Source organism: Chaetomium strumarium, assembly GCF_033439665.1.
Source record: "Chaetomium strumarium strain CBS 333.67 chromosome Unknown B0T15scaffold_6, whole genome shotgun sequence".
Taxonomy (NCBI): Eukaryota; Fungi; Ascomycota; class Sordariomycetes; order Sordariales; family Chaetomiaceae; genus Chaetomium; species Chaetomium strumarium.
The window spans coordinates 1,052,100-1,064,510 of NW_026944434.1; the positions used below are offsets into that span (position 1 = coordinate 1,052,100).

The following is a 12,411-nucleotide window of genomic DNA, read 5'->3' on the forward strand; positions in this document are numbered from 1 at the left end:
TATCGAAGTGATTGACGGTCGAGCAAGCAATGCCCTCAGCATCCTTGGCAACTCGCTCGTCCACGCTTGGGGTTGGCCGGGTTTATCTTGCATATAAGCAGATACCTGGGCTTCTCTTCCTCGGTCCTTCGGGAACTTCTGTGTCCGCACACCAGTGACTAGACTGTACGCCACGACTGCGACAACGGTGCAAGACACCTCTAGTCTTTGCCACGGCAGGCTCCCCAGTCATGGCGCCCATTGCTGTCACGCCGGACAACAGTTCTACCGCTAGCCCTTCCGGAGAGAGTGCCAGCGGCTTCTTTCACATTAGCAACGGCAGTCACCATACCAACGGACGCACCGACAGGAGCACCAACGGGAACACCAACGGGAACACTCATGGGTACACTAACGGGCGCACAAACGGGCACACGAATGGGGCAACCACTGGTTTCACAAACGGGGCCAACGGTGCGTCGGGGGGCTTCTCGAGCTCCCAAAAGCCGATGCCTGTTGCCATCGTTGGAATGGCTTGCCGCATGCCGGGCAATGTGTCCACCCCAGCCGAGTTCTGGGAGCTCTGCACACGGGCTCGGTCAGGGTGGACCGACATCCCCAAGGAAAGATTTGATAGCTCTCGGTTCTACCATCCCAACGCTGGGAAGGGCGGGACCTTCAATCCCATTGGCGGGAACTTTCTCAATGTTGATCTCGCCGCCTTCGATGCCCCGTTCTTCGGGCTCACAGAAAAGGAGGCCATATCGATGGATCCTCAGCAACGCCTTCTCCTAGAGTGCACCTTTGAAGCGCTCGAGAATGCAGGAATTCCGAAGCATACCATCGTCGGGAAGAACGTCGGCGTCTTCATCGGTGGCTCCTTCCCCGAGTATGAATCACACCTCTTCCGAGATTCTGATACGATCCCAATGCATCAGGCAACCGGTGAGTGGCTAGCTTGACCCCTTCCGAGCAAAGCCAGGAAGAGAGTTGCCAAGTCATGATTCTAACGGACTATGGACAGGCTGCGCATATGCGATGCAGTCAAATCGAATTTCCCATTTCTTCGACTTGCGGGGACCGAGCTTTACGTCTGATACGGCCTGTTCGTCCAGTATGGTCGCTGTGCATTTAGCGTGCCAGAGCCTGAGAGCCGGGGAAACCAGTTGTGCTTTGGTTGGCGCCTGCCACCTTAACATGCTGCCAGAGTTCTGGATCTCCTTTTCAACTTGCAGGTACGCTACATGTTCGAGGCCGCATGGCTAGGTTGACCGCGATGCTAATGAGCTGTTTAGATTACTTTCAGACTCGGGCCGTTCTTTTGCCTTCGATGAAAGGGGCACTGGCTTCGGTCGGGGCGAGGGTTGCGGCATGCTTGTGCTGAAGCCGCTCGACCAGGCCATCAGGGATAATGACACCATCAGGGCGGTCATTGTGGGGACAGGTCTAAATCAGGATGGAAAGACGCCTGGTATCACCATGCCCAACGGAGCAGCTCAGGGTAAGCTTTGATATGTATCCAGACAATTTCTAGTTTGCCGCTGACTCAAGACTTAGAGGCCCTTATGAGACAGGTCTACGAGAAGGCGGGACTCGACCCGAATGCCTGCGGATTCGTCGAAGCTCATGGAACAGGCACCAGAGTGGGCGATCCCATCGAGGCTGCTGCCCTCCATAATGTGTTGGGCCAGCACAGGACAGCACGCGATCCGTTGTGGATAGGCTCTGTCAAGTCCAACATTGGCCACCTCGAGGGCGCATCAGGTATGATCATAGGAGCCTTGTTCATCCGACGCGGGCTGCTGACATTCGGGAAGGGATCGCTGCTATCATCAAGGCGGCCATGATGCTGGAGCGGGGTTTCATCCTTCCCAACTATGACTTCAAGCAGCCAAACCAGAAGATTCCCTGGAAAGAATGGAACCTCAAGGTGCCCGTCGCTCAAAGACCATGGCCGAGGGGTAAGAAGTACATTAGCGTCAACAACTTTGGCTTCGGTGGGACGAATGGGCACGTGGTCCTGGAGGCCGCGCCCTTCCGGGGCCAGAAGCAATCGCCCGCCGCTGGCGATGACACTCCGGAGAAGGCGGGTCAAGGACGGAAGCTCTATGTTGTCACGGCCAATGACAAGGCGACGCTCGCGCAGGTGATGAAGAACATCGTCATCTACCTAGAGCAGCGTCCAGAGATCTTCCAGAAGGATCTTACCGCCAACCTCGCATATACCTTGGGCCAGCGTCGATCCATTCTGCCATGGAGAGCTGCCATTCCAGCCTTGAACTCCTTCGAGCTCATCGAGGCGATCAACGGCGAGAAGTATACACCCGTGAAGGAGACCGAACCCTTGAGAATCGGCTTTATTCTTACCGGACAAGGCGCACAGTGGTATGCCATGGGGAGAGAGCTCTACGAGCAATACTCGACCTTTACCAGCAGCATAGAGCGAGCCGACCAATGCTTGGCCGAGAATGGTGCTAACTGGTCTCTCGTCGGTAAGATCATCGCCCAGTCGACCCCTTACCGTGGGATACTTTTCTTGTAAACACTGACTGACGGTTTGGCAGAGGAACTGGGCAGAGACGCAAAGTCCAGCAGGATTAGCGAAGCCCATATCAGCCAGCCATCATGCACGGCTGTTCAGCTAGCGCTCATTGACCTTTTGCGGTCCTGGGGGATCCGTCCCACCGCTGTTGCTGGTCATTCAAGTGGCGAGATTGCTGCTGCCTATGCCGCGGAGATCATTGACTTTGATTCCGCAATGACCATTGCGTATCATCGCGGCCGGCTTATTCCGATTCTCAAACAAAAGCACCCCGAGCTCAGGGGCCGCATGGTGGCTGTCGGCGGAAGCAAGGAAGAATTCCTGCCCATCCTCGACAGTCTCCAAGAGAAGGAAGCCCGGATTGCTTGCTACAACAGCTCTTCGAGCCTGACCATCTCCGGAGACGAGCCTGCCATTGCTGAGCTCGAGAAGATCTGCGAGGAGAAAGGGGTCTTCAACAGGCGGCTTGTGGTTGACGTTGCGTATCACTCGCATCACATGAACCTGGTGGCCAAAGAATACCGAGCGTCGCTTGCTAACCTCCGGCCTCCGGTTCCTACGGACATCAGGTTCCATTCGTCGCTGTATGGACACCTCGTCGATGGGACCCAACTGCAACCCAGCTACTGGGTGGACAACCTGACATGCGCCGTGAGGTTCTCGGAAGCGCTGCGGAGCATGCTCGAGCCGACGGGGGAGCACAAGCACGGAGTAAACATGCTGGTGGAACTCGGACCCCATTCTGGGCTCCAGGGGCCTATTAAGCAGGTCTTGAAGAGCATTGGCGGCAATGCCCCCAAGATACCGTACGCATCCGCTCTGGTTCGAAAACGGGATGCCGTCGAGACAGCACTGGAGCTCGCTGCGAACCTTTTCGCAAGGGGGGCGAACCTCGATTTTGGTGCCATCAACTTCCCGAAATTGCCAACCAAACCACCAACGCTGCTGACCGACCTGCCGCGATACCCCTGGAATTACTCGTCCAAGTACTGGCAAGAATCCCGCTTGACGAAAACGCACAAGCATGCTCTTGGGGGGCGAAGCGACATTCTCGGAACCCTGGCCAACTACTCCAACGGTCTGGAACCGACATGGCGCAACATTGTCCGCCTGGACGATCTTCCATGGTTGAGACACCATAAGATCCAATCATTGACGGTCTTCCCCATGGCTGGATTCATTACAATGGCCCTCGAGGCCGCCGTGGGAAGAGCGGTCTCGAAGGACAGCTTGTTCGACAAGCTCGAGCTAAAGGAGGTCTCTATCACGAAGCCACTTGTCCTCGCGGACAGGGACACAGAGATGACCATCACCCTTCGGCCACATCAAGACGGCAGCCTTACGTCTTCCGATATCTGGGATGAGTTCCGAATCTGCTCATGGTCGCTGGAGCAGGGCTGGACGGAACACTGTGTTGGTTTGGTCGCTGCACTGAAGGCGGATGACAACGATGTAGACAGCGACAGGCAAACCCGCGATAGTGAGGCTCGTCTCCGGTCTGCCCTGTCCGGCACTGGCAAACCTGAAGCTGTCTCGGTTGACCCCGGAGTCATGTATGACGATCTCTCGGAACTGGGTGTCGCATATGGGTCCCTGTTTCAGGGAGTGACCAGCTGCAAGGCATCCGACTCCCAAGCAGTAGGGAATATTGCGGTGCCAGATGTCGCAAGGGAGATGCCAAATGGCTACCTGGCGGAAGCGTTGCTCCAACCAGCCTTCCTGGAATCACTCATCGCGATGTACTGGCCCATCGTTGGAGCCGGCCGTCGTGCCCTCAACACCATCTATCTACCTTCCTCTGTTGACCGGGTTACCGTCTCACTTAGCGTCGAGCGGTTTGTGAAGGAGCCTGGCAGCACAGTCCGCGCTGTTTGCGAAGGCGAGATCGGCGCAGGCGTCCCCAAGCCAACCAAGCTCAGCATGGCGGCTGTTGTAGGTGACGACAGGCTCGAGACGATCATAGCTCTTGACGGCCTCACGGTCTCGCCGATACTTGATGGGGAGAGCCAGACGGATATCAATGCTCCAAGAGATCTCTGTTACAGACTGGAATGGGATCCGATCCTGCAAACCGACGATCGGAGCCAGCACTTGCCAGGGGACACGGAAATTGTTATTATCCACGAGGACTCAAACTTCCAGAGCCTGGTGGCGATGGGCTTGGCAAACTCGCTGGAGCAAGCCACGGGAAGACTGCCTGATTTCGGCTCTCTGGAAACTGTCGATGGCACGGGAAAGATCTGCGTCTTTTTGACCGAGTTGCACCAGTCATTCCTTGCCACAATCACGCCTCATCAGTTTGATTGCTTGCGGAAGCTGCTGACATCTGCCGAGGGGGTACTATGGGTCGTTCGCGGAGCGTACGAGAAGTCCGCGAACCCGGAGGCCAATATGGTCACCGGCCTGAGCAGAACCATCCGATCAGAAACCGCCATGAAGTTTGCAACGCTCGACCTTGACGCCGAGTCATCGCTCTCTGAGCTTGATACGGCAGACGCCATCATGAGAGTGTTCCGGTCTGTGTTCAGCTCCGGTTCGCCGGCGGCTGGAGAGTTGGAGTTCATGGAGAGGCGCGGGTCCTTCTTCACGCCCCGAATTGTTCATGACCCTGATATGAACGAGTATGTACACAAGCAGACAAACCCGTCGGTTCTTGAGCCTACACCTTTTGGAGAAGATGGGCGAGCTCTAAGGATGGAGATTCTGACACCCGGTGCTTTGGATACCCTTCACTTCGTCGACGACCCGGCTATGGAGCAACCGCTAGAGGCCGACGAAGTCGAAATCGAGGCCAGGGCGGTTGGGCTGAACTTCAAAGATGGCATGGCTGCAAAAGGTCTGATTCCTCTTGCCAGCTGCGGCATCGAGGCAAGCGGGGTGGTGATAGCCGTGGGAAGCAAGGTGGCGGGCTTCCGAATCGGCGATCGAGTAGCGGCGCTGACTCACGGCGCATTTGCAACACGGACTAGGACAAAGGCAGCCTTTGCTTTCAAACTCCCAGGTGACATCGGGTTTGAAGACGCCGCTAGCCTACCGCTCGCGTATGCAACGGCGTACTACAGCTTGGTTGAGCTTGGGCGACTTGGCGAGGGCGAGACGGTGCTCATTCACTCGGCCGCTGGTGCTGTTGGCCAGGCTGGTATCTGTCTTGCGCAGATGGTCGGCGCCGAGGTCTATGCGACTGTCGGGAGTGCCGAGAAAAAAGAGCTGCTGATGAAGGAGTTCGGCCTCCCGGAGCATCACGTCTTCTACAGCCGCAGCAGCTCGTTTGGCGATGCCGTGGGCCGAGCTACACAAGGACGAGGGGTGGACGTCATCCTAAATTCTCTCACCGGGGACGGTTTGCGCGAGTCTTGGAGATGCCTGAATAAATTCGGCCGCTTTATTGAGATTGGGAAGCGGAAGCCCGGCTCAAAAATGCGCCTCGAAGTTGACAACATCGACAGCAACTCTAGCTTCCTCTCCGTTGACATTCTCACCCTTATAGCCGAGAAACCGAAGGTCGTCAAGCGCCTGCTTGCAAATGTTGCGCAACTCATAAAATACGGGAAAATAAGGCCTGCGAGTCCCATTACAACCTTCCCGATCTCGGACGTGGAGACAGCTTTAAAAGCTCAGCAGGCCGGGAAGGCCCCAGGAAAGCTTGTTGTTGTGCCTAGCGCGACTGACATTGTCAAGGTATGTGGATGTGACATCTACGGGTTCACCTTGGGCAAGTTGCTGATTACTGGGATGTAGGCCGCACGTTCCAAGAAGGTGAAGCCTCTCCTCCGCCCTGACGCAACCTATATCCTGGTTGGCGGCACTGGCGGACTCGGCCGGAGTATGACTCGATGGATGGTGACCAAGGGGGCCAGGAACATCGTCTTGTTGTCTAGAAATGGCTCCGTGACGGGCAGGGTGAAGGAGCTCGTTGACGAGCTCGGTGCCCTGGGTGCCAACATCGTCGTTCGCCGCTGCAATGTGGTGAACAGGGCCGAAGTGGACGAGTTGGTAAACAGTGGGCTCAAAGATCTCCCCCCCATCAGTGGCGTAGTGCACGGCACCATGGTGCTCAGGGTACGTCCTCCTTCGCTGCAGGGCTGCATAAAGATACATTGCTGACAGTGGTTATAGGACGTTCTTTTCGAAAATATGACGTGGGAGGAGTATACTCAGGTCATCGAGGGCAAGGTTCAAGGTGGATGGAACTTGCACCACGCGCTGGCCAACGAACCGCTTGACTTCTTCGTGGCCATTTCGTCCGCTGCGGGAGCTGTCGGCAACCGCGGCCAGGCGGCCTACAGCGCAGCGAACTGCTTCCTCAACGCCCTAGTGCAGCACCGCCTCGCCCAGGGTCTGCCCGCCTCATCGCTTGACCTGACGGCCGTTTCTGACTCGGGCTACCTGGCCGAGGATCTCGAAAAGGCCGCTGAGGTTGCGAGGAATCTCGGGAGTGACAGCATCTGCGAGAGCGAAGTGCTTGCGCTGCTCAATGCTGCCATCGACGGCACCATGGGCTCGACTTGCAACAACCACACCATCACCGGCATGCGCATCACGGCTACCATGCGACCTTTCTGGACTGAGGATGCCAAGTTCAAGGCCATGCGCATCGCGGCCGAGGAGGCGGCGGCGAAGGATGCGGCACTCAACACCGTCGTGTCGTTCGGCGCTGCGCTTAAGGCAGCCAAGACACGGGCCGAGGCGGAAGATGTCGTCTGCCGCGGGCTCGCCGACAAGATCTCGTCTGTCTTGATGATGGATGCCGAAGAGATGGATGTCACGAGGTCGCTGTCGCACTACCCGCTTGACTCGCTGGTGGCGATCGAGATCCGCAACTTCATCACCAGAGAGTTCGAGGCGAACTTGCAGGTGTTGGAGTTGTTGTCGAGTGGGTCGATCCAGACTCTGGCGAAGGGGGTGTGTGCGAAGAGCAAGCTTGTTCCTGCGTCTCTATGTTAGATCCGTCGTCTGCTTGGTTTTCTATTTTCCGTGCATCACTGCGAGATACCTGCGTTTTTTGGCCTCAGTTCATTTTGCTATATGTTTCGTGCAGCCGGGAATGGTGCTCTGGTTGAGACCTTTTACTGTCGTTATCGACATTTGATCGAGTCTAAGTTAGTTTGCTCTAGGTTCGTCCGCCTGGCAAGCAGGCTTTTCGTTATTTCGTTGGGGCACATACAGTCCACTTCTATCTACTAGGCAAGGCATATTAAATTCATCTCGTGCTTGATAATATACGGCATTACGCGAGACCTCCATTACGTTGTCCAGGGACGGCAAGAATGGGGACCGAAAACAAAGATGTCTACTACATGATAGAAAGCTCACCACCAAACATGGATACATTATAGAATGTTATGGTGTACAGAGAGTTCAGAGGTATAAAGGTGGTCTGAATAGTAGGTGATTAAAGAAGGTGATGTGCCCATCTAAGCTAGGGAACTGGCTTATATATAGGAGAGCTTGAAAGCTATACTAAACATAAGACCACAAAGGTCTTTCGTGGTTCAACATAGGATACGTTACGTTAGATTGGAGGCTAGGAAAACACCTTGGGGTCTTTACTTCGGCCGGTTCGTATATAGAATTAAAAAACGTGTGCATTCTAAGTTGGAAGTTGACCTAGCTCTTAGGGAAAGATAGTGTTAACTGCGGAGATAGTATTCACTATACCACAGTACTCATAGCGACTCTAAGAGCCTAATCGGCTCGCCATTATACCATACCATTAGGCGCTAAGAGCAGTCCCAGAACCTCTATCACATACTTAGAAAATACCTTACTAGATAATATCAAAGTGCCTTTCTCTTCTAAGCACTCATTTTATACAGTATAAAGGGGAAGTAGGCTCCTAACTAAGTTTTCACCGAGACCATATATATGTCATGAACTAACCATATACGGCCGGATAGGGCGTAGCCCTGGGACCCCGAACCAATAGCCGCCTAGAGATGGCAGAATCATCAAGATTAGTCGGCGACTAGTGATCCTAGTGAACAGCTTACTATAGATCACCGAGCCGAGGTGACCACTAGTAATCTACATACAGCCGGCTTGACCCTGTAAACTGCACCCTACCGTCACACATTCCATATTTCAACCAGAAATCATCAACATTGACGACTAGGCTGGCGCTTGAGAAACGGGTATGAGATTCATTGTGAATAAAAGTACTAGTGGTGTTGATATTCTAGAATCTGTGACCGTGTTCCCAAAACGACCCACCTCCGCTACCATCGCACCTGAAGTTGGTACCGAGCCTCAGGTTGCGATTGTTGACGTCGGAGCCGTTGGCTTAGGCGCTGTGTACCGCCTGGCTCTTCTCGGATTCCACCGCTGCAGGGGCAGTAGTTCCACTTGTAGTCGTCACTTGTTGGCCACTCCTGGGAACAGACACCTAGGTAGTCGACGCAGTTAGCTAGCCGTCACACCCACAAACTTCAACCCCCAACCCTGGCTCCAATGGCATCAAACTCACCTTCAGGTTGCCGGCCTCAATCTCCCTCTGCAACTCCTCCAGCCTACTCCGCTTCTGATGCTTCTTCCACGCGGGCAATCCCGAATCGAACACGTCATCCATCTCCTCGAGCGTGTACCCCTTGGTCTCGGGCGCAAACAGGGTCATGTGAATGAAGGCGGCCGCGTTGAATGCGCCAAAGATGTAGTACATCTTGTACGAGATATTCCACAGCAGGGGGGGCACGGCGAAGGCCAGCACCATGTTCCAGAACCAGTTGGCGGCCGTCGACAGCGAAACTGCCTTGGCACGGAGTTTGCTAGGATAGATCTCTGCGGGATATGTCCAGGAGACTGGACCCCAGGTTGTGGCGAAAGTGGCGACGAAGAGGTAAGAGCAAGCAATGATGCCGTTGGAGACGGGGCGATTGTTGAGCACGATCCAGGTGATGTCGCTGTTTTCGGGGGTGCGAGTAAGGTCTGTGTTGGGCTGGCCGTAGTACTGCTGGAGCGCACCTGGAAAAGGAGCCCTGTTAGAGAGGGAAGGGGGCGAGCGCGACGGGACTAGGGCATTGCATTGCGGCTTACCAGACGTGAAGAGCCAACTCATCATGCCGAACGAACCCAGAATCAAGGACGGACGGCGGCCCCATTTGTCGAGGAAGAGGATGGCGGGAAGCGTTAGGACGACATTGATCACATACTGAATCGAGGCGGTGGCAAGGGGTGAAGCGACATGGGCACCCTCCATGATGTAGACGATGTAGTACATCATCACGTTCATCCCGCACAGTTGCGACCACCTGTTGAGAGCCCGAGTGAGTTTAGTGTCCCCTTCCTCCGACATGCTGAGCACGGCTCGGACTCACATCTGAATACTCATTCCAAGAAGCACGCGCTTGAACATCCTCGGCGCAATAAGCGTCTTGAACGAGGAGGTAGCTTGCTCCCGCTCGAACCGCAACGCCTCCTCAATTTCTTGGTACTCGGCAAGCACCTTAGGGTGGTTCACATCCCCTTTGCCGTGGACGTGGGCAAGCACCTGGAGCGCCTCCTCCCACCGGTCCTTGGAAGCGAGCCATCTCGGGCTATAGGGGAAGAAGAACAAGCCGATGAGGAGGATGAAGGCTGGGACCATCTGGACACCCCAGGGGATGCGGAAGGCTGCCGTCCCCTGGTTTGGGTCCTTAGATCCGCCGTCAATGCCCTCGGCAGCGCCAAACTGGATGAAGTACTGGCTGTGAGGAAGAGGTTGGTCAGCTTCTTCTGGTGAGCGAACTGGGAACAGGGTTGTTGACGGCACATACATCAGAATACCCCAAGTAATGGCCCACTGCTGCAGAGAAACCACGCGCCCTCTGATCTCCTTCGGTGCGAGCTCCGATTGATACACGGGGACTATGGAAGACGCAATACCGACACACAGCCCGCAAATGACCCGGCCCACGACGAGCATGCCAATATTCTGCGACGCGCACATCAAGATGGATCCGATGATCCACAGAACGCACGAAATCTGTAGTGCCACCTTTCGGCTATACTTGTCGGCGAGGAAGGACGACATCAACGAGCCGACCAAACTGCCCGCGGGCATTGCCGCCGTGATGCCGCCCTGGGAGTACGAGACGGGATTGCCGAAGTAACGCTTGTAAGCCTGCGTGCCGAGGACCCCAGACATCGAACTGATGTCAAAGCCAAAGAGACCGCCGCCTGTAGTAGAAGTAACATCGCCGTTAATCAATGTGCTCCCTGGAGAAGCGGGGGTCGTGGATTGGATGCAATGTCTTGATGCGCTGTGAGGTGACTTACCAATGGCGGCAAAGCCGCAGATGAAATACACATTGCTGGCCTGGTACATGGTGGGCAAGATGTTCGCCGATGCGACGGCGTACGATCTGTTTGAGGTAACCAGGTGATACCAGAACACAAGGCAACACTAGGGCACAGTAAGTAGTATTGCGCTTGCAAAACAAAGTGACACCGTTGTTGGTGTCTCGGGGCAGATAGGGAGTGAGATATGCGGACGAGGCAAGGAGAGAGTGAAGCAGAAGGGGGCGATGCAACGCTTTATGAAATACATATAATAATAAACCACACCACGCTCACCAGTACAGTCCGACATCTCTCTCGGTCCCGGCTCAATGCGAGCCATCCCGCCTTCAAGAGATGTCCAATGCGCCTTGCTCACCTGAGGATTGGAAGAAGGATTCTGCACAGGCAAGGGTATCCGGCCATCACTTCCCGACGTGGAACTTGGGAGTATTGTAGGGTTGCACGACCGGAGGTCACACTGTCCAGCTCGAGTGTTGCATGGCGAGTAACCATCGACCTGGGGCGAGCTGGGGGCACTGGGGACCCCGCAACGAACGCGTCGGGGATCGACACACAGGTTTCCAGGCCACCGGTTGAGCCAACCACGGGCCGATTCCATGCGGAGGAAACGTAGCAAACAAACGAAGACGTTTGGTAGTTGGCTGCTCAGAACTTTCTTTCGCATGAGGCCAGGTCCAGGACCGGGTTACGTGCGACGCACATGCTGCCCCGTGCGGATGCCCATGGTATCAATCCCAAAAAGTCCCCAACTTTGTTCAGTGGCAGTTGTCGGCCGATGGTAGCTATTCGCACGGGGCTCAAGGTAGCTAAGGTAGCTAGTAATAACGGGAGTCCGCAGATGCCGTGCCGTCCGTCGAGCCCTCTCGGTACTGTTGCACCATCGGATGCCGGATCTTGAAGGCTGCTAGCTCGGTCATGGTTACTGTGCATTGTCGAAGCTCTTAATTGCAGGATCACCCGATGGACACTTCTCCGTATTCCGAGAGAAGTGTTGGGCGGCCCTTGTTCGGTTGTTTGATGTCTTGGCTTCCAGGATACCTACATACATACGAACCACACTTTGGCAGGCAACGGTAACCTGAATGCCACCCAATGCCCGCCAAGTCCACTCATCAGGGCAGGTGCTTGATCGCCTTGGCGGTTTTGCTCGGTAGAACATTCACCCGGGCTGTCAGCTGGGCGTTCTTGGTTCCCGTCGGCGAGAATTGGTTGCATAACGGCTTTTCTCCTGAAAGCATACCAGAGTAGTGTATTGTATGTATTGTACGTACACATGTATGAGGGGAGGCGTGAGATACAGGTCAGTCGCGGACGTTCCCCGCTCGAGCCGTGCCTTGAGGTTGCCAGAAGGCGGGTGACGGTCACCCGGTGACCGCCATTCTCAAACATCCGATACTCTGCAAGATCGCCGTTTATACAGCTGCAGCTGTCGACTCGGCGATTCCGCAACTTCAAGTTATGTTGTACGGATAGAACAACAAGACTCCGGCCGAAGCTCCCATACGCCAGAGATGCTATCGCTGAATGCGGCTTAGGGGCGTCCGAGACATAAGGGACCTATTGCGTGATGATCCGGCTCTGCTGTAGAACCTCATCTGCCTCTCTCAATAGTGAGA

General features: G+C 55.3%; 2 protein-coding genes across 2 annotated transcripts; one reads left to right on the forward strand and one right to left on the reverse strand.

Annotated features, from left to right (window-relative positions):
• Positions 1–51: 51 nt before the first annotated feature.
• B0T15DRAFT_264191 (polyketide synthase) lies at positions 52–7,543 on the forward strand. Its single transcript, XM_062863382.1, has 8 exons — positions 52–924; positions 1,004–1,214; positions 1,275–1,480; positions 1,537–1,743; positions 1,797–2,471; positions 2,544–6,199; positions 6,260–6,580; positions 6,638–7,543. Exons 1-8 carry the CDS (start codon positions 231–233, stop codon positions 7,463–7,465), a joined length of 6,798 nt encoding a protein of 2,265 aa, XP_062718901.1. The 5' UTR covers positions 52–230; the 3' UTR covers positions 7,466–7,543.
• Positions 7,544–8,924: 1,381 nt separating this feature from the next.
• Positions 8,925–10,820, reverse strand: B0T15DRAFT_402717 (general substrate transporter; the record flags this gene model as incomplete). The annotated part of the gene is made up of 5 exons (XM_062865175.1): positions 8,925–9,478; positions 9,551–9,765; positions 9,832–10,200; positions 10,270–10,672; positions 10,772–10,820. The coding sequence occupies 5 exons, from the start codon at positions 10,818–10,820 to the stop codon at positions 8,925–8,927; spliced, it is 1,590 nt and encodes a 529-aa protein (XP_062718902.1).
• Between the last annotated feature and the right edge of the window lie 1,591 nt (positions 10,821–12,411).